Source organism: Phyllobates terribilis, unplaced genomic scaffold (genome assembly GCF_046119375.1).
Source record: "Phyllobates terribilis strain yellow unplaced genomic scaffold, ASM4611937v1 Scaffold_1__5_contigs__length_1240528914, whole genome shotgun sequence".
Classification (NCBI taxonomy): Eukaryota; Metazoa; Chordata; class Amphibia; order Anura; family Dendrobatidae; genus Phyllobates; species Phyllobates terribilis.
Window position 1 is genome coordinate 1,239,272,945 of NW_027362761.1, and position 22,595 is coordinate 1,239,295,539.

Consider the following 22,595-nt stretch of genomic DNA (forward strand, 5'->3'; position numbering starts at 1 on the left):
GTGTGTATTATCCCTGTACTGTGACATCACTGTGTGTATTATCTCTGTCCTGTGACATCACTGTGTGTATTATCCCTGTACTGTGACATCACTGTGTGTATTATCCCTGTACTGTGACATCACTGTGTGTATTATCTCTGTCCTGTGACATCACTGTGTGTATTATCCCTGTTCTGTGACATCACTGTGTGTATTATTCTTATTATATTTTGCTTTAATTTTTTAGTGGAGACGCCGGGCGAGGCAGTGACTGTGCAATGGCTGCTGAATGGACGGTTGCGAAGGTCGCTGAGATCACAGAACAAGGTAAGGTGCTAAGAACATGGGTGCAAGGCGGAGGCTGGAAACATTGAGTGTGCATGACGGAGGCTGAGGACACCCGGGACGCAAGGTGGAGGCTGAGGACACCTGGGGTGCAGGGTGGAGGCTGAGGACACCTGGGGTGCAGGGTGGAGGCTGAGGACACCTGGGGTGCAGGGCGGAGGCTGAGGACACCCGGGATGCATGACGGAGGCTGAGGACACCCGGGATGCGTGACGGAGGCTGAGGACACCCGGGATGCGTGACGGAGGCTGAGGACACCCGGGATGCGTGACGGAGGCTGAGGACACCCGGGATGCGTGACGGAGGCTGAGGACACCCGGGATGCGTGACGGAGGCTGAGGACACCCGGGATGCGTGACGGAGGCTGAGGACACCCGGGATGCGTGACGGAGGCTGAGGACACCCGGGATGCGTGACGGAGGCTGAGGACACCCGGGATGCGTGACGGAGGCTGAGGACACCCGGGATGCGTGACGGAGGCTGAGGACACCCGGGATGCGTGACGGAGGCTGAGGACACCCGGGATGCGTGACGGAGGCTGAGGACACCCGGGATGCGTGACGGAGGCTGAGGACACCCGGGATGCGTGACGGAGGCTGAGGACACCCGGGATGCGTGACGGAGGCTGAGGACACCCGGGATGCGTGACGGAGGCTGAGGACACCCGGGATGCGTGTCGGAGGCTGAGGACACCCGGGATGCGTGTCGGAGGCTGAGGACACCCGGGATGCGTGACGGAGGCTGAGGACACCCGGGGTGCAGGGCGGAGGCTGGGAACATTGAGTGTGCATGACAGAGGCTGAGGACACCTCGGATGCATGACGGAGGCTGAGGACACCCGGGACGCAGGGCGGAGGCTGAGGACACCCGGGACGCAGGGCGGAGGCTGAGGACACCCGGGACGCAGGGCAGAGACTGAGGACACCCGGGACGCAGGGCGGAGGCTGAGGACACCCGGGACGCAGGGCGGAGGCTGAGGACACCCGGGACGCAGGGCGGAGGCTGAGGACACCCGGGACGCAGGGCGGAGGCTGAGGACACCCGGGACGCAGGGCGGAGGCTGAGGACACCCGGGACGCAGGGCTGAGGCTGAGGACACCCGGGACGCAGGGCGGAGGCTGAGGACACGCGGGACGCAGGGCGGAGGCTGAGGACACGCGGGACGCAGGGCGGAGGCTGAGGACACGCGGGACGCAGGGCGGAGGCTGAGGACACGCGGGACGCAGGGCGGAGGCTGAGGACACGCGGGACGCAGGGCGGAGGCTGAGGACACGCGGGACGCAGGGCGGAGGCTGAGGACACCCGGGACGCAGGGCGGAGGCTGAGGACACCAGGGACGCAGGGCGGAGGCTGAGGACACCCGGGGTGCAGGGCGAAGGCTGAAAACATTGAGTGTGCATGACGGAGGCTGAGGACACCCGGGGTGCTGGGTGGAGGCTGGGGACACCCGGGATGCATGACGGAGGCTGAGGACACCCGGGGTGCAGGGCGGAGGCTGAGGACACCCGGGGTGCAGGGCGAAGGCTGAAAACATTGAGTGTGCATGACGGAGGCTGAGGACACCCGGGGTGCTGGGTGGAGGCTGAGGACACCCGGGACGCAGGGCGGAGGCTGAGGACACCCGGGACGCAGGGCGGAGGCTGAGGACACCCGGGGTGCTGGGTGGAGGCTGGGGACACCCGGGGTGCAGGGCGGAGGCTGAGGACACCCGGGGTGCAGGGCGGAGGCTGAGGACACTCGGGACGCAGGGCGGAGGACACCGGGTGATGATAGAGGAACCTGCTGTGCCTGTACACTGTGTGCGGACGTTGTTGCGGATGTTGTTGCGACATTGCGGGTTTCTTCAGAAGCGCCTTCACCACATCCAGGGACGAGCGGCTTAACCCTTCCCGCCCCGCGGTGGTGTAAGTGGTCAGGTGCAGACAGCCGCCAGGTGTGAACTGCTCCTATACTGGCTCCGGTCTGCTGGGCGCCGTCTGCAGGTTTTGGGGCCCCTCTTCTTCGGAGCCCCAGCGGGCGGCTGCTTATCTCCGATCCTCGGACGACGTCCAAATAAGACAAATCCTGATGAATGAGCCGAGCCCCCCGAGTCCGGACCATAGAAACCGACCAAAGCTCTGAAGCAGCGGCCCCCCGGACCCTCATCTCACAGGAGCCACCAGGCGTCAGATAGGGGCCCCGAAAACACAGATACTGTCATCTCTATGCCTCTCCAGCCTGCACAGACCTGTATTGTCTGCTGTACAGTACACTGCCTCTCCAGCCTGCACAGACCTGTATTATCTGCTGTACAGTACACTGCCTCTCTAGCTGCACAGGCCTGTATTGTCTGCTGTACAGTACACTGCCTCTCCAGCCTGCACAGACCTGTATTATCTGCTGTACAGTACACTGCCTCTCCAGCCTGCACAGACCTGTATTATCTGCTGTACAGTACACTGCCTCTCTAGCTGCACAGGCCTGTATTGTCTGCTGTACAGTACACTGCCTCTCCAGCCTGCACAGACCTGTATTATCTGCTGTACAGTACACTGCCTCTCCAGCCTGCACAGACCTGTATTATCTGCTGTACAGTACACTGCCTCTCTGGCTGCACAGACCTGTATTATCTGCTGTGCAGTAGACTGCCTCTCCACCTGCACAGACCTGTATTATCTGCTGTGCAGTACACTACCTCTCCAGCCTGCACAGACCTGTATTATCTGCTGGACAGTACACTGCCTCTCCAGCCTGCACAGACCTGTATTATCTGCTGTAGAGTAGACTGCCTCCCTAGCTGCACAGACCTGTATTTTCTGCTGTACAGTAGACTGCCTCTCCAGCCTGCACAGACCTGTATTATCTGCTGTACAGTACACTGCCTCTCCAGCCTGCACAGACCTGTATTATCTGCTGTACAGTATACTGCCTCTCCAGCCTGCACAGACCTGTATTATCTGCTGTACAGTAGACTGCCTCTCTGGCTGCACAGACCTGTATTATCTGCTGTACAGTAGACTGCCTCTCTGGCTGCACAGACCTGTATTATCTACTGTACAGTACACTGCCTCTCTGGCTGCACAGACCTGTATTATCTGCTGTACAGTACACTGCCTCTCTGGCTGCACAGACCTGTATTATCTGCTGTACAGTACACTGCCTCTCTAGCTGCACAGGCCTGTATTATCTGCTGTACAGTACACTGCCTCTCTAGCCTGCACAGACCTGTATTATCTGCTGTCAGTACACTGCCTCTCCAGCCTGCACAGACCTGTATTATCTGCTGTACAGTACACTGCCTCTCTAGCTGCACAGGCCTGTATTGTCTGCTGTACAGTACACTGCCTCTCCAGCCTGCACAGACCTGTATTATCTGCTGTACAGTACACTGCCTCTCCAGCCTGCACAGACCTGTATTATCTGCTGTACAGTACACTGCCTCTCTAGCTGCACAGGCCTGTATTGTCTGCTGTACAGTACACTGCCTCTCCAGCCTGCACAGACCTGTATTATCTGCTGTACAGTACACTGCCTCTCCAGCCTGCACAGACCTGTATTATCTGCTGTACAGTACACTGCCTCTCTGGCTGCACAGACCTGTATTATCTGCTGTGCAGTAGACTGCCTCTCCACCTGCACAGACCTGTATTATCTGCTGTGCAGTACACTACCTCTCCAGCCTGCACAGACCTGTATTATCTGCTGGACAGTACACTGCCTCTCCAGCCTGCACAGACCTGTATTATCTGCTGTAGAGTAGACTGCCTCCCTAGCTGCACAGACCTGTATTTTCTGCTGTACAGTACACTGCCTCTCCAGCCTGCACAGACCTGTATTATCTGCTGTACAGTATACTGCCTCTCCAGCCTGCACAGACCTGTATTATCTGCTGTACAGTAGACTGCCTCTCTGGCTGCACAGACCTGTATTATCTGCTGTACAGTAGACTGCCTCTCTGGCTGCACAGACCTGTATTATCTACTGTACAGTACACTGCCTCTCTGGCTGCACAGACCTGTATTATCTGCTGTACAGTACACTGCCTCTCTGGCTGCACAGACCTGTATTATCTGCTGTACAGTACACTGCCTCTCCAGGCTGCACAGACCTGTATTATCTGCTGTACAGTACACTGCCTCTCCAGCCTGCACAGACCTGTATTATCTGCTGTACAGTACACTGACTCTCCAGCCTGCACAGACCTGTATTATCTGCTGTACAGTACACTGCCTCTCTAGCTGTACAGGCCTGTATTATCTGCTGTACAGTACACTGCCTCTCCAGCCTGCACAGACCTGTATTATCTGCTGTACAGTACACTGCCTCTCCAGCCTGCACAGACCTGTATTATCTGCTGGACAGTATACTGCCTCTCCAGCCAGCACAGACCTGTATTATCTGATGTACAGTAGACTGCCTCTCCACCTGCACAGACCTGTATTATCTGCTGTACAGTTCACTGCCTCTCTAGCTGTACAGGCCTGAATTATCTGCTGTACAGTACACTGCCTCTCCAGCCTGCACAGACCTGTATTATCTGCTGTACAGTACACTGCCTCTCCAGCCTGCACAGACCTGTATTATCTGCTGTACAGTACACTGCCTCTCTAGCTGCACAGGCCTGTATTGTCTGCTGTACAGTACACTGCCTCTCCAGCCTGCACAGACCTGTATTATCTGCTGTACAGTACACTGCCACTCCAGCCTGCACAGACCTGTATTATCTGCTGTACAGTACACTGCCTCTCTGGCTGCACAGACCTGTATTATCTGCTGTACAGTAGACTGCCTCTCCACCTGCACAGACCTGTATTATCTGCTGTACAGTACACTGCCTCTCCAGCCTGCACAGACCTGTATTATCTGCTGTGCAGTACACTACCTCTCCAGCCTGCACAGACCTGTATTATCCGCTGTGCAGTACACTACCTCTCCAGCCTTCACAGACCTGTATTATCTGCTGGACAGTACACTGCCTCTCCAGCCTGCACAGACCTGTATTATCTGCTGTAGAGTAGACTGCCTCCCTAGCTGCACAGACCTCTATTATCTGCTGTACAGTAGACTGCCTCTCCAGCCTGCACAGACCTGTATTATCTGCTGTACAGTACACTGCCTCTCTGGCTGCACAGACCTGTATTATCTGCTGTACAGTACACTGCCTCTCTGGCTGCACAGACCTGTATTATCTGCTGTACAGTACACTGCCTCTCCAGGCTGCACAGACATGTATTATCTGCTGTACAGTACACTGCCTCTCCAGCCTGCACAGACCTGTATTATCTGCTGTACAGTACACTGACTCTCCAGGCTGCCCAGACCTGTATTATCTGCTGGACAGTAGACTGCCTCTCCAGCCTGCACAGACCTGTATTATCTGCTGTACAGTACACTGCCTCTCTAGCTGCACAGGCCTGTATTATCTCCTGTACAGTACACTGCCTCTCCAGCCAGCACAGACCTGTATTATCTGATGTACAGTAGACTGCCTCTCCAGCCTGCACAGACCTGTATTATCTGCTGTACAGTACACTGCCTCTCCACCTGCACAGACCTGTATTATCTGCTGTACAGTTCACTGCCTCTCTAGCTGTACAGGCCTGTATTATCTGCTGTACAGTACACTGCCTCTCCAGCCTGCACAGACCTGTATTATCTGCTGTACAGTACACTGCCTCTCCAGCCTGCACAGACCTGTATTATCTGCTGTACAGTAGACGGCCTCTCCAGCCTGCACAGACCTGTATTATCTGCTGTACAGTACACTGCCTCTCTAGCTGCACAGGCCTGTATTGTCTGCTGTACAGTACACTGCCTCTCCAGCCTGCACAGACCTGTATTATCTGCTGTACAGTACACTGCCTCTCCAGCCTGCACAGACCTGTATTATCTGCTGTGCAGTACACTGCCTCTCCAGCCTGCACAGACCTGTATTATCTGCTGGACAGTACACTGCCTCTCCAGCCTGCACAGACCTGTATTATCTGCTGTACAGTACACTGCCTCTCCAGCCTGCACAGACCTGTATTATCTGCTGTAGAGTAGACTGCCTCTCCAGCCTGCACAGACCTGTATTATCTGCTGTACAGTACACTGCCTCTCCAGCCTGCACAGACCTGTATTATCTGCTGTACAGTACACTGCCTCTCTGGCTGCACAGACCTGTATTATCTGCTGTACAGTACACTGCCTCTCCAGGCTGCACAGACCTGTATTATCTGCTGTACAGTACACTGCCTCTCTAGCTGCACAGGCATGTATTGTCTGCTGTACAGTACACTGCCTCTCCAGCCTGCACAGACCTGTATTATCTGCTGGACAGTACATTGCCACTCCAGCCTGCACAGACCTGTATTATCTGCTGTACAGTACACTGCCTCTCCAGCCTGCACAGACCTGTATTATCTGCTGTAGAGTAGACTGCCTCCCTAGCTGCACAGACCTGTATTATCTGCTGTACAGTAGACTGCCTCTCCAGCCTACACAGACCTGTATTATCTGCTGTACAGTACACTGCCTCTCCAGCCTGCACAGACCTGTATTATCTGCTGTACAGTACACTGCCTCTCTGGCTGCACAGACCTGTATTATCTGCTGTACAGTACACTGCCTCTCCAGCCTGCACAGACCTGTATTATCTGCTGTACAGTGCACTGCCTCTCCAGCCTGCACAGACCTGTATTATCTGCTGTACAGTACACTGCCTCTCCAGCCTGCACAGACCTGTATTATCTGCTGTACAGTACACTGCCTCTCCACCTGCACAGACCTGTATTATCTTCTGTAAAGTACACTGCCTCTCCAGCCTGCATAGACCTGTATTATCTGCTGTACAGTACACTGCCTCTCCAGCCTGCACAGACCTGTATTATCTTCTGTACAGTACACTGCCTCTCCAGCCTGCACAGACCTGTATTATCTGCTGGACAGTACATTGCCACTCCAGCCTGCACAGACCTGTATTATCTGCTGGACAGTACATTGCCACTCCAGCCTGCACAGACCTGTATTATCTGCTGTACAGTACACTGCCTCTCCAGCCTGCACAGACCTGTATTATCTGCTGTAGAGTAGACTGCCTCCCTAGCTGCACAGACCTGTATTATCTGCTGTACAGTAGACTGCCTCTCCAGCCTGCACAGACCTGTATTATCTGCTGTACAGTACACTGCCTCTCCAGCCTGCACAGACCTGTATTATCTGCTGTACTGTACACTGCCTCTCTGGCTGCACAGACCTGTATTATCTGCTGTACAGTACACTGCCTCTCCAGCCTGCACAGACCTGTATTATCTGCTGTACAGTAGACTGCCTCTCCAGCCTGCACAGACCTGTATTATCTGCTGTACAGTGCACTGCCTCTCCAGCCTGCACAGACCTGTATTATCTGCTGTACAGTACTCTGCCTCTCCAGCCTGCACAGACCTGTATTATCTGCTGTACAGCACATTGCCTCTCCAGCCTGCACAGACCTGTATTATCTGCTGTACAGTACACTGCCTCTCTGGCTGCACAGACCTGTATTATCTGCTGTACAGTAGACTGCCTCTCCACCTGCACAGACCTGTATTATCTGCTGTACAGTACACTGCCTCTCCAGCCTGCACAGACCTGTATTATCTGCTGTGCAGTACACTACCTCTCCAGCCTGCACAGACCTGTATTATCCGCTGTGCAGTACACTACCTCTCCAGCCTTCACAGACCTGTATTATCTGCTGGACAGTACACTGCCTCTCCACCTGCACAGACCTGTATTATCTGCTGTACAGTACACTGCCTCTCCAGCCTGCACAGACCTGTATTATCTGCTGTACTGTACACTGCCTCTCTGGCTGCACAGACCTGTATTATCTGCTGTACAGTACACTGCCTCTCCAGCCTGCACAGACCTGTATTATCTGCTGTAGAGTAGACTGCCTCCCTAGCTGCATAGACCTCTATTATCTGCTGTACAGTAGACTGCCTCTCCAGCCTGCACAGACCTGTATTATCTGCTGTACAGTACACTGCCTCTCTGGCTGCACAGACCTGTATTATCTGCTGTACAGTACACTGCCTCTCTGGCTGCACAGACCTGTATTATCTGCTGTACAGTACACTGCCTCTCCAGGCTGCACAGACATGTATTATCTGCTGTACAGTACACTGCCTCTCCAGCCTGCACAGACCTGTATTATCTGCTGTACAGTACACTGACTCTCCAGGCTGCCCAGACCTGTATTATCTGCTGGACAGTAGACTGCCTCTCCAGCCTGCACAGACCTGTATTATCTGCTGTACAGTACACTGCCTCTCTAGCTGCACAGGCCTGTATTATCTGCTGTACAGTACACTGCCTCTCCAGCCAGCACAGACCTGTATTATCTGATGTACAGTAGACTGCCTCTCCAGCCTGCACAGACCTGTATTATCTGCTGTACAGTACACTGCCTCTCCACCTGCACAGACCTGTATTATCTGCTGTACAGTTCACTGCCTCTCTAGCTGTACAGGCCTGTATTATCTGCTGTACAGTACACTGCCTCTCCAGCCTGCACAGACCTGTATTATCTGCTGTACAGTACACTGCCTCTCCAGCCTGCACAGACCTGTATTATCTGCTGTACAGTACACTGCCTCTCCAGCCTGCACAGACCTGTATTATCTGCTGTACAGTACACTGCCTCTCTAGCTGCACAGGCCTGTATTGTCTGCTGTACAGTACACTGCCTCTCCAGCCTGCACAGACCTGTATTATCTGCTGTACAGTACACTGCCTCTCCAGCCTGCACAGACCTGTATTATCTGCTGTGCAGTACACTGCCTCTCCAGCCTGCACAGACCTGTATTATCTGCTGGACAGTACACTGCCTCTCCAGCCTGCACAGACCTGTATTATCTGCTGTACAGTACACTGCCTCTCCAGCCTGCACAGACCTGTATTATCTGCTGTAGAGTAGACTGCCTCTCCAGCCTTCACAGACCTGTATTATCTGCTGTACAGTACACTGCCTCTCCAGCCTGCACAGACCTGTATTATCTGCTGTACAGTACACTGCCTCTCTGGCTGCACAGACCTGTATTATCTGCTGTACAGTACACTGCCTCTCCAGGCTGCACAGACCTGTATTATCTGCTGTACAGTACACTGCCTCTCTAGCTGCACAGGCATGTATTGTCTGCTGTACAGTACACTGCCTCTCCAGGCTGCACAGACCTGTATTATCTGCTGGACAGTACATTGCCACTCCAGCCTGCACAGACCTGTATTATCTGCTGTACAGTACACTGCCTCTCCAGCCTGCACAGACCTGTATTATCTGCTGTAGAGTAGACTGCCTCCCTAGCTGCACAGACCTGTATTATCTGCTGTACAGTAGACTGCCTCTCCAGCCTGCACAGACCTGTATTATCTGCTGTACAGTACACTGCCTCTCCAGCCTGCACAGACCTGTATTATCTGCTGTACAGTACACTGCCTCTCTGGCTGCACAGACCTGTATTATCTGCTGTACAGTACACTGCCTCTCCAGCCTGCACAGACCTGTATTATCTGCTGTACAGTAGACTGCCTCTCCAGCCTGCACAGACCTGTATTATCTGCTGTACAGTGCACTGCCTCTCCAGCCTGCACAGACCTGTATTATCTGCTGTACAGTAGACTGCCTCTCCAGCCTGCACAGACCTGTATTATCTGCTGGACAGTACACTGCCTCTCCAGCCTGCACAGACCTGTATTATCTACTGTACAGTACACTGCCTCTCCAGCCTGCACAGACCTGTATTATCTGCTGGACAGTACACTGCCTCTCCAGCCTGCACAGGCCTGCATTATCTGATGGGCAGTAGACTGCCTCTCTGGCTGCACAGGCCTGTATTATCTGCTGGACAGTACACTGCCTCTCTAGCCTGCACAGACCTGTATTATCTGCTGAACACTACACTGCCTCTCCAGCCTGCACAGGCCTGCATTATCTGCTGGGCAGTAGACTGCCTCTCTGGCTGCACAGGCCTGTATTATCTGCTGAACAGTACACTGCCTCTCCAGCCTGCACAGACCTGTATTATCTGCTGTACAGTACACTGCCTCTCCAGGCTGCACAGACCTGTATTATCTGCTGGACAGTACACTGCCTCTCCAGCCTGCACAGACCTGTATTATCTGCTGGACAGTAGACTGCCTCTCTGGCTGCACAGGCCTGTATTTTCTGCTGAACAGTACACTGCCTCTCCAGCCTGCACAGGCCTGCATTATCTGCTGAACAGTACACTGCCTCTCCAGCCTGCACAGGCCTGCATTATCTGCTGAACAGTACACTGCCTCTCCAGCCTGCACAGACCTGTATTATCTACTGTACAGTACACTGCCTCTCCAGCCTGCTCAGATCTGTATTATCTGCTGGACAGTACACTGCCTCTCCAGCCTGCACAGACCTGTATTATCTGCTGTACAGTACACTGCCTCTCCAGCCTGCACAGACCTGTATTATCTGTTGTACAGTACACTGCCTCTCCACCTGCACAGACCTATATTATCTGCTGTACAGTACACTGCCTCTCCAGCCTGCACAGACCTGTATTATCTGCTGTACAGTACACTGCCTCTCCAGCCTGCACAGACCTGTATTATCTGCTGGACAGTACACTGCATCTCCAGCCTGCACAGACCTGTATTATCTACTGTACAGTACACTGCCTCTCCAGCCTGCTCAGACCTGTATTATCTGCTGGACAGTACACTGCCTCTCCAGCCTGCACAGACCTGTATTATCTGCTGTACAGTACACTGCCTCTCCACCTGCACAGACCTGTATTATCTGCTGTACAGTACACTGCCTCTCCAGCCTGCACAGACCTGTATTATCTGCTGTACAGTACACTGCCTCTCCAGCCTGCACAGACCTGTATTATCTGCTGTACAGTACACTGCCTCTCCAGCCTGCACAGACCTGTATTATCTGCTGTCAGTACACTGCCTCTCCAGCCTGCACAGACCTGTATTATCTGCTGTACAGTACACTGCCTCTCCAGCCTGCACAGACCTGTATTATCTGCTGGACAGTACACTGCATCTCCAGCCTGCACAGACCTGTATTATCTACTGTACAGTACACTGCCTCTCCAGCCTGCTCAGACCTGTATTATCTGCTGGACAGTACACTGCCTCTCCAGCCTGCACAGACCTGTATTATCTGCTGTACAGTACACTGCCTCTCCACCTGCACAGACCTGTATTATCTGCTGTACAGTACACTGCCTCTCCAGCGTGCACAGACCTTTATTATCTGCTGGACAGTACACTGCCTCTCCAGCCTGCAGAGACCTGTATTATCTGCTGAACAGTACACTGCCTCTCCAGCCTGCACAGGCCTGCATTATCTGCTGGGCAGTAGACTGCCTCTCTGGCTGCACAGGCCTGTATTATCTGCTGGACAGTACACTGCCTCTCCAGCCTGCACAGACCTGTATTATCTGCTGGACAGTAGACTGCCTCTCTGGCTGCACAGGCCTGTATTATCTGCTGAACAGTACACTGCCTCTCCAGCCTGCACAGGCCTGCATTATCTGCTGGGCAGTAGACTGCCTCTCCAGCCTGCACAGGCCTGCATTATCTGCTGAACAGTACACTGCCTCTCCAGCCTGCACAGGCCTGCATTATCTGCTGGGCAGTAGACTGCCTCTCCAGCCTGCACAGGCCTGCATTATCTGCTGGGCAGTAGACTGCTTCTGCCCTCTGCACAGACTTGTTTTGTATCCTTCTTTCCAAGCAGCAGGAGGAGTTTACTCTACGATCTGGCGGCTGCAGGTTGTAGATGTTTCACCGCCCGCTGTTCACCAGATAAACAGAGCGCCGGGCCGAGCGTCAGTGGGGAGCGGGCTGTGACTACAGGGGGAGCGGGCTGTGACTACAGGGGGAGCGGGCTGTGACTACAGGGGGAGCGGGCTGTGACTACAGGGGGAGCGGGCTGTGACTACAGGGGGAGCGGGCTGTGACTACAGGGGGAGCGGGCTGTGACTACAAGGGGAGCGGGTTGTGACTACAGGGGGAGCGGGCTGTGACTACAGGGGGAGCGGACTGTGACTACAGGGGGAGCGGACTGTGGCTACAGGGGGAGCGGACTGTGACTACAGGGGGAGCGGACTGTGACTACAGGGGGAGCGGGCTGTGACTACAGGGGGAGCGGGCTGTGACTACAGGGGGAGCGGGCTGTGACTACAGGGGGAGCGGGCTGTGACTACAGGGGGAGCGGACTGTGACTACAGGGGGAGCGGGCTGTGACTACAAGGGGAGCGGGTTGTGACTACAGGGGGAGCGGGCTGTGACTACAGGGGGAGCGGACTGTGACTACAGGGGGAGCGGACTGTGACTACAGGGGGAGCGGACTGTGGCTACAGGGGGAGCGGGCTGTGACTACAGGGGGAGCGGGCTGTGACTACAGGGGGAGCGGGCTGTGACTACAAGGGGAGCGGGTTGTGACTACAGGGGGAGCGGACTGTGACTACAGGGGGAGCGGACTGTGACTACAGGGGGAGCGGACTGTGGCTACAGGGGGAGCGGACTGTGACTACAGGGGGAGCGGACTGTGGCTACAGGGGGAGCGGACTGTGACTACAGGGGGAGCGGACTGTGACTACAGGGGGAGCGGACTGTGACTACAGGGGGAGCGGACTGTGACTACAGGGGGAGCGGACTGTGACTACAGGGGGAGCGGGCTGTGACTACAGGGGGAGCGGGCTGTGACTACAGGGGGAGCGGGCTGTGACTACAAGGGGAGCGGGTTGTGACTACAGGGGGAGCGGACTGTGACTACAGGGGGAGCGGACTGTGACTACAGGGGGAGCGGACTGTGGCTACAGGGGGAGCGGACTGTGACTACAGGGTGAGCGGACTGTGGCTACAGGGGGAGCGGGCTGTGACTACAGGGGGAGCGGACTGTGACTACAGGGGGAGCGGACTGTGGCTACAGGGGGAGCGGGCTGTGACTACAGGGGGAGCGGACTGTGGCTACAGGGGGAGCGGACTGTGGCTACAGGGGGAGCGGACTGTGGCTACAGGGGGAGCGGACTGTGACTACAGGGGGAGCGGACTGTGGCTATATGGGGTCCGGCGTGTGGAGGCTTCACTACAACATGTCCGGACCCCTCTGACCCCAAACCAAAGGCCTAAGAGTAACTCCTCACTGCCCAATGTGTACAGCAGGAGCCCCAACACCGAGACACGGGGCGATTGCACTGACACTGGGGGGGACTGGGTGATGGCACTGAATCTCGGGGTGCAGGATAATGACACTGACACTCAGGGAACAGGGTGATGGCACTGACACTTGGGGTGATGACATGGACGTTCGGGGTGCAGGAGGCTGACGTTCGGGGTGCAGGAGGCTGACGCTCGGGGTGCAGGAGGCTGATGCTCGGGGTGCAGGAGGATGACGCTCGGGGTGCAGGAGGCTGACGCTCGGGGTGCAGGAGGATGACGCTCGGGGTGCAGGAGGATGACGCTCGGGGTGCAGGAGGATGACGCTCGGCGTGCAGGAGGATGACGCTCGGGGTGCAGGAGGATGACGCTCGGGGTGCAGGAGGATGACGCTCGGGATGCAGGAGGTTGATGTTTGGGGTGCAGGAGGATGACGCTCGGGGTGCAGGAGGATGACGCTCGGGGTGCAGGAGGATGACGCTCGGGGTGCAGGAGGATGACGCTCGGGGTGCAGGAGGATGATGTTTGGGGGGCAGGAGGTTGATGTTTGGGGTGCAGGAGGATGACGCTCGGGGTGCAGGAGGATGACGCTCGGGGTGCAGGAGGTTGATGCTTGGGGTGCAGGATGATAACGCTCGGGGTGCAGGAGGATGACGCTTGGGGTGAAGGATAATGACACTGACGCTCGGGGTGCAAGAGGATGACGCTCGGGGTGCAGGATAGTGACACTGACGCTCGGGGTGCAGGAGGATGACGCTCGGGGTGCAGGAGGATGACGCTCGGGGTGCAAGAGGATGACGCTCGGGGTGCAGGATAATGACACTGACATTCGGGGTGCAGGATAATGACGCTCGGGGTGCAGGATGATGACGCTCGGGGTGCAGGATGATGATGCTCGGGGTGCAGTAGGTTGACGTTTGGGGTGCAGGATGATGACGCTCGGGGTGCAGGATGATGACGCTCGGGGTGCAGGATGATGATGCTCGGGGTGCAGGATGATGACGCTCGGGGTGCAGGATGACGCTCGGGGTGCAGGATGATGATGCTCGGGGTGCAGGAGGTTGACGTTTGGGGTGCAGGATGATGACGCTCGGGGTGCAGGAGGATGACGCTCGGGATGCAGGAGGTTGATGTTTGGGGTGCAGGAGGTTGATGTTTGGGGTGCAGGAGGTTGATGTTTGGGGTGCAGGAGGATGACGCTCGGGGTGCAGGAGGATGACGCTCGGGGTGCAGGAGGATGACGCTCGGGGTGCAGGAGGATGACGCTCGGGGTGCAGGAGGATGATGTTTGGGGGGCAGGAGGTTGATGTTTGGGGTGCAGGATGATGACGCTTGGGGTGCAGGATGATGATGCTCGAGGTGCAGTAGGTTGACGTTTGGGGTGCAGGAGGATGACGCTCGGGGTGCAGGAGGATGATGCTCGGGGTGCAGGAGGTTGACGTTTGGGGTGCAGGATGATGACGCTCGGGGTGCAGGAGGATGACGCTCGGGATGCAGGAGGTTGATGTTTGGGGTGCAGGAGGTTGATGTTTGGGGTGCAGGAGGTTGATGTTTGGGGTGCAGGAGGATGACGCTCGGGGTGCAGGAGGATGACGCTCGGGGTGCAGGAGGATGACGCTCGGGGTGCAGGAGGATGACGCTCGGGGTGCAGGAGGATGATGTTTGGGGGGCAGGAGGTTGATGTTTGGGGTGCAGGATGATGACGCTTGGGGTGCAGGATGATGATGCTCGAGGTGCAGTAGGTTGACGTTTGGGGTGCAGGAGGATGACGCTCGGGGTGCAGGAGGATGACGCTCGGGGTGCAGGAGGATGACACTGACGTTCGGGCTGTGACTACAGGGGGAGCGGGCTGTGACTACAGGGGGAGCGGGCTGTGACTACAGGGGGAGCGGGCTGTGGCTACAGGGGGAGCGGACTGTGACTACAGGGGGAGCGGACTGTGACTACAGGGGGAGCGGACTGTGACTACAGGGGGAGCGGACTGTGACTACAGGGGGAGCGGACTGTGACTACAGGGGGAGCGGGCTGTGACTACAGGGGGAGCGGACTGTGACTACAGGGGGAGCGGGCTGTGGCTACAGGGGGAGCGGACTGTGGCTACAGGGGGAGCGGACTGTGACTTCAGGGGGAGCGGGCTGTGACTACAGGGGGAGCGGACTGTGACTACAGGGGGAGCGGACTGTGACTACAGGGGGAGCGGACTGTGACTACAGGGGGAGCGGGCTGTGACTACAGGGGGAGCGGGCTGTGACTACAGGGGGAGCGGACTGTGACTACAGGGGGAGCGGGCTGTGACTACAGGGGGAGCGGACTGTGGCTACAGGGGGAGCGGGCTGTGGCTACAGGGGGAGCGGACTGTGGCTACAGGGGGAGCGGGCTGTGACTACAGGGGGAGCGGACTGTGACTACAGGGGGAGCGGACTGTGACTACAGGGGGAGCGGACTGTGACTACAGGGGGAGCGGGCTGTGACTACAGGGGGAGCGGACTGTGACTACAGGGGGAGCGGGCTGTGACTACAGGGGGAGCGGGCTGTGACTACAGGGGGAGCGGACTGTGACTACAGGGGGAGCGGGCTGTGACTACAGTGGGAGCGGACTGTGACTACAGGGGGAGCGGACTGTGACTACAGGGGGAGCGGACTGTGGCTACAGGGGGAGCGGACTGTGGCTACAGGGGGAGCGGGCTGTGACTACAGGGGGAGCGGACTGTGACTACAGGGGGAGCGGACTGTGGCTACAGGGGGAGCGGACTGTGGCTACAGGGGGAGCGGACTGTGACTACAGGGTGAGCGGACTGTGGCTACAGGGGGAACGGACTGTGACTACAGGGGGAGCGGACTGTGACTACAGGGGGAGCGGGCTGTGACTACAGGGGGAGCGGGCTGTGGCTACAGGGGGAGCGGACTGTGACTACAGGGGGAGCGGGCTGTGACTACAGGGGGAGCGGGCTGTGACTACAGGGGGAGCGGGCTGTGACTACAGGGGGAGCGGACTGTGACTACAGGGGGAGCGGGCTGTGATTACAGGGTGAGCGGACTGTGACTACAGGGGGAGCGGGCTGTGGCTACAGGGGGAGCGGGCTGTGACTACAGGGGGAGCGGACTGTGGCTACAGGGGGAGCGGACTGTGGCTACAGGGGGAGCGGACTGTGACTACAGGGGGAGCGGCTGTGACTACAGGGGGAGCGGGCTGTGGCTACAGGGGGAGCGGGCTGTGACTACAGGGTGAGCGGACTGTGACTACAGGGGGAGCGGACTGTGGCTACAGGGGGAGCGGACTGTGACTACAGGGGGAGCGGACTGTGACTACAGGGGGAGCGGACTGTGGCTACAGGGGGAGCGGGCTGTGACTACAGGGTGAGCGGACTGTGACTACAGGGGGAGCGGACTGTGGCTACAGGGGGAGCGGGCTGTGGCTACAGGGGGAGCGGACTGTGGCTACAGGGGGAGCGGACTGTGACTACAGGGGGAGCGGACTGTGACTACAGGGGGAGCGGGCTGTGACTACAGGGGGAGCGGGCTGTGGCTACAGGGGGAGCGGGCTGTGGCTACAGGGGGAGCGGACTGTGGCTACAGGGGGAGCGGACTGTGACTACAGGGGGAGCGGGCTGTGACTACAGGGGGAGCGGACTGTGACTACAGGGGGAGCGGACTGTGGCTACAGGGGGAGCGGGCTGTGGCTACAGGGGGAGCGGACTGTGGCTACAGGGGGAGCGGACTGTGGCTACAGGGGGAGCGGACTGTGACTACAGGGGGAGCGGACTGTGGCTGACGCGCCCCCTGGGCCATATTCTTTAGGGGGAATATCCGGAGCCGGATCAGATGGGAGTTGTAGTCTTCCGAGTGGCTGTGACCCGGTCCGTGCCCAGGGTGTCAAACTCAGTTGTATGTGGCAGTCCTACAGATGTTATTAAGTTCTTTATTGTCGACTACGCCACCCGTTGTATTGCGGTCACTGTGGCCGCCGCTGCAGCAGGGTCCGCTGAGGCTGATGGTGTAGGTGCAGCTTTTAATGGTATAACCCCCAACGGGTGGGGTATAGCCTCAGGGGGTCAGGTGCAGAGGATGGGGGTTGTGGTGGTGCAGCGTAGATGTAGAATGAAGACAGAGTCGGGTTGTGCAGTTTAGGGTATTTACTCACTGCTGATGTTCCGGTCACTCCAGCTTCAAGTGACCACCCGAGCCGTGCTGCGTCCACCAGGTCCTGGATCCAGCCAACCCCCAAGCAAGTCCGGAGCGTGACCCTGAGCTCTCCTTCTGTCCTTTCCTCTGGCCGTCCCCACTAGTGATCCACCCAGGTCCAGCTCCCTCGGGCCTTCTGTTGGGAGACCCTTGGCCTTGGGTTCCCTGACCCTCCACGTGGTATGCCTTCGGGGTGGATGTGGTGGGTGGCCGTGGCAAACGCTGCCCACGGCCTCCGGTCTCTGGCTAGGGTGTGTTTTTGCCCCCACCAGCTTGGGTTCCGGTACCCTGATGCCGACTCTTCACCCGATGATGGACTTTGGTTTCTCAGAGCCCTTTTCTGTTTCCCCCTCTGGGTCTCTCTTTCTTTCTCCTCTCTCTCTCTCTTGGGCTTCTCTGCTCCTCTTCTTCTTACTGCTCTGCAAAGACTGACTGACTGACCCTGTTCTTAGTTGGTGTCCACCTTATATACACCCTCTATGTGTGAGCTCAGGTGACCAGCACCCAATGAGCTCCTATCTTTACCCAGGCTGCTCCCCCTATCTGCCCCTACACTACTTGGGATGTAGCACCCCCCTCCCACTCCAGCCAGGAACAGACTCGGTCGTACCTGCACATTTCTAAGTGGGAGTACCGTCGGCCTGTTCCCCGGAAATGGGATGTGTGTAGTGCATGCAGCCTACCGAGCTCAGTTCCACACTCCATCCTTACCCGGGAGTGGAATATCACACCTCTGGGTTGAGGTGCAATACCCCTGTAGCAGCCGAATCCTCAGGGTGCTACATTCCCCCCTGGTAAATCACAGCACGTCCTCGGGCTGTAAGAACAAAACACCAAAACATACAAATTTTTGCATAAACATTTAAAACATATAAAACATATAAAACTTTCTCGTCGCCTCTGACTCCTCCTCCGGTCACTGTGCAACGTGTGACCGGGTAAAGTGCGACAGTCTTTCTAGAAAAATGGTTTTTCTATAAAACCGGTAGGGGGCGCTTTAGGACGCGCAACTATATACAAAAGGTAGTGGCCGCTCTCAGTCCTCGGCCAGGTATTAGGGAGGAATGACCGCTCTCAGTCCTCGGTCAGTGGGATTTTTAGGGATAAACGGGTAACAGTTCACACTTGCTGGTCCCAACGGGGACTATATTAGCAACAGTAACAGTTTCAGTTCACGGTGCCCCGACGGGCAACTATATACAGCTTCTGCTTCGCTGTACTTAGCGACGGCGTCCTCCTGCTCTTTCTTTATGGTTACCTCTAACTCTAGTTTCAGACCCGTCCGGGTCCTCTTGTTCTTCCTCCTCACACCGCAGCTCTTCCTCCGTCAGGCGATGCACATGGAGGGCGTAGGGTCCTTTGGCACACTTGTGCCGGGTGAAGGTGACCTCGTCCCCGATGTAAAGGTCACGACCTCTGTGTCCCTCCGGTAGGTGGGACTCAACGTCTCTCCTCGTCACGAAGACGTCGCCTAGGGTGCGGTGGTCTCGGATGAAGCCCCACCCATGCTGCATGTTAAACTTTATCACAGTCCCGGTGGTGCGGGGACTATGCGCTGCACGGGGGTCTCTCCTGGCCCGGCTCTTCTGCTCCGCGCTCCTTACTTGAGCTTGCTGTTCCCGGACCCGCCTCTCTCTCCGCTCCCTCTCGAAGTCCTCGAGTTGTTGGCGGCAGCACTCAGCACGCTCCGCTGCAGCTGCCCGAGTCTCCTGAGTGAACCCCATGAGGTCTTCTCCGGTGGGGTCCCACTCAAATTGGGCCTCTTCTAGCGGGGGCGAGATCCTCTTTATGGGCTTCGGAGCCGGAATCAGGGGCTCGTCTAGGGCTCTCTCTTTCTGGAGTCGGGGATGGTGAAACTCCGGTGGCCAAGTAAAGGGCTGCCCATCCGGGCACGTATGCTGGGCGTACAGGTCCTCTCCCAGATGCGGCACTCTTGGTCTTATGGGCGCGGTGGTGTTAGCGCCCGGGTTGCCCGGGCCTTGCGGCCAGGCCTGGGGTATCTGGAAGGTGAAGGGCACCGTAAGGACGGCGGCGCCCCGGGCTACTTGGCCCTGCGACCAGGCCGGGGGCTCCGCGGAGGTAGGGGGCGCTGTTGGTATTGCGGCGCCCGGGGGTACTAGGCCTTGCGACCAGGCTGGTGGTACTTCCTGCTTGGTCACGCTCGGGGTCGAGGCGTGTGACGTCACAGGGGTCGCGGCTCCCGTTTGAGGCCTAGTCTGCGGCGGTGACGTTGCAGCGACGGGCACGGCAGGATAGACTTCGGGCTCTGCGACGGGGAGCTGGGGCAGGTACGCGGTTTCCCGGTTTGGGGTATAGATGTCCCCTTTACCTGCCTCCACTCGTTCGGCTCCCTTCTCGGCGCCGTCTCCGGCCTTCAATCCTCCCGCGCCATCCTCAGAGGCGGTCTGTTTCCTCGTCTCGGGTGGCGTGCTCCGCTGACAGGTCTCGGTCTGCTGGGCCATCTCACGGCTCCACTCCGCCAACGTCTCTCGCTGCACCCGGGCCATCCTCCTTGCGAGGCCCTCCAGAGCGGTCTGTGCACACTCCCGGTCTCGGGGGAGCTGTGCTAGGACCTCCACTAGGCCTAGTGGGGTCGTTGTTTCCAGCAGGCTCCTGACCAACGGGTCAGTGCTGCTCTGCTCTCCTACAGTCGTCTCCAGCAGGCTCCTGGCCAGCGGGCCGGTGCTGCTCTGCTCTCCCTCCTCTATTTCTAGCAGGCTCCTGGCCAACGGGCCGGTGCTGCTCTGCTTTCTCGCCATCTCCGGGTAAGCTCCTCCGATATTCTTCTCCAGGCTTCTTGCCTCCGGGTGCGCTCGCTCTAGACTGCTCCAGGCGGCACCCATCTTTGCTCTCTCCTTTCGTCTCCTCCCACCTCGAGGGCGGTCCCGGGGCCACTTGGTGACTGTCAGCTCCAGGGGCTGTTCTTTCACGCTGACAGACACCTCTAGCATCACAGTCTCTGTTGGTGGGGGCGGTTTCCACTTTTGGCGCCATTTTCGGTCCTGGCCCACGATGGGAGGCGGCCTCTCGCCACCCTCTGGCACGCCCATAATGGCGTCCGCTCTTCCAAGGCGGGAAACCTTTGGAAATGGCGGGAATCGCTTCCCAGTGGCGGGAAACTCTGCAGATGGCGGGAAAAAGCTGTTAATGGCGGACAACCGGCGGGAATCGACCTGTGATGGAGTCCGATGGCGGGGACCCTCCGGAACCGGCAGGAGACTTCTTTTTGAGGTAAACTCGTTCTTTTCTTCAGGCACGCAGTACCCGGGTGTTGCGGGCACGTAATCCTGCCGACTACGCCAAAGTTGACGCGCCCCCTGGGCCATATTCTTTAGGGGGAATATCCGGAGCCGGATCAGATGGGAGTTGTAGTCTTCCGAGTGGCTGTGACCCGGTCCGTGCCCAGGGTGTCAAACTCAGTTGTATGTGGCAGTCCTACAGATGTTATTAAGTTCTTTATTGTCGACTACGCCACCCGTTGTATTGCGGTCACTGTGGCCGCCGCTGCAGCAGGGTCCGCTGAGGCTGATGGTGTAGGTGCAGCTTTTAATGGTATAACCCCCAACGGGTGGGGTATAGCCTCAGGGGGTCAGGTGCAGAGGATGGGGGTTGTGGTGGTGCAGCGTAGATGTAGAATGAAGACAGAGTCGGGTTGTGCAGTTTAGGGTATTTACTCACTGCTGATGTTCTGGTCACTCCAGCTTCAAGTGACCACCCGAGCCGTGCTGCGTCCACCAGGTCCTGGATCCAGCCAACCCCCAAACAAGTCCGGAGCGTGACCCTGAGCTCTCCTTCTGTCCTTTCCTCTGGCCGTCCCCACTAGTGATCCACCCAGGTCCAGCTCCCTCGGGCCTTCTGTTGGGAGACCCTTGGCCTTGGGTTCCCTGACCCTCCTCGTGGTATGCCTTCGTGGTGGATGTGGTGGGTGACCGTGGCAAACGCTGCCCACGGTCTCCGGTCTCTGGCTAGGGTGTGTTTTTGCCCCCACCAGCTTGGGTTCCGGTACCCTGATGCCGACTCTTCACCCGATGATGGACTTTGGGTTCTCAGAGCCCTTTTCTTTCACCCCCTCTGGGTCTTTCTTGCTTTCTCCTCTCTCTCTCTCTTGGGCTTCTCTGCTCCTCTTCTTCTTACTGCTCTGCAAAGACTGACTGACTGACCCTGTTCTTAGTTGGTGTCCACCTTATATACACCCTCTATGTGTGAGCTCAGGTGACCAGCACCCAATGAGCTCCTATCTTTACCCAGGCTGCTCCCCCTATCTGCCCCTACACTACTTGGGATGTACCACCCCCCTCCCACTCCAGCCAGGAACAGACTCGGTCGTACCTGCACATTTCTAAGTGGGAGTACCGTCGGCCTGTTCCCCGGAAATGGGATGTGTGTAGTGCATGCAGCCTACCGAGCTCAGTCCCACACTCCATCCTTACCCGGGAGTGGAATATCACACCTCTGGGTTGAGGTGCAATACCCCTGTAGCAGCCGAATCCTCAGGGTGCTACATGGCTATATGGGGTCCGGCATGTGGAGGCTTCACTACAACATGTCCGGACCCCTCTGACCCCAAACCAAAGGCCTAAGAGTAACTCCTCACTGCCCAATGTGTACAGCAGGAGCCCCAACACCGAGACACGGGGCGATTGCACTGACACTGGGGGGGACTGGGTGATGGCACTGAATCTCGGGGTGCAGGATAATGACACTGACACTCAGGGAACAGGGTGATGGCACTGACACTTGGGGTGATGACATGGACGTTCGGGGTGCAGGAGGCTGACGTTCGGGGTGCAGGAGGCTGACGCTCGGGGTGCAGGAGGCTGATGCTCGGGGTGCAGGAGGATGACGCTCGGGGTGCAGGAGGCTGACGCTCGGGGTGCAGGAGGATGACGCTCGGGGTGCAGGAGGATGACGCTCGGGGTGCAGGAGGATGACGC

General features: G+C 57.5%; 2 protein-coding genes across 4 annotated transcripts in view; one reads left to right on the forward strand and one right to left on the reverse strand.

Annotated features, from left to right (window-relative positions):
- LOC141164978 (uncharacterized) overlaps positions 1-22,595 on the reverse strand; it is a 575,086-nt gene that overhangs the window by 211,790 nt on the left and 340,701 nt on the right. The gene's annotated exons all lie outside the window — the stretch shown is intronic.
- LOC141164970 (disintegrin and metalloproteinase domain-containing protein 33-like) overlaps positions 1-22,595 on the forward strand; it is a 283,969-nt gene that overhangs the window by 81,931 nt on the left and 179,443 nt on the right. The window contains exon 2 of the mRNA XM_073650628.1: positions 227-306. Within this exon, the coding sequence (XP_073506729.1) occupies positions 227-306 (80 nt within the window). The remainder of the gene's footprint in view (positions 1-226; positions 307-22,595) is intronic.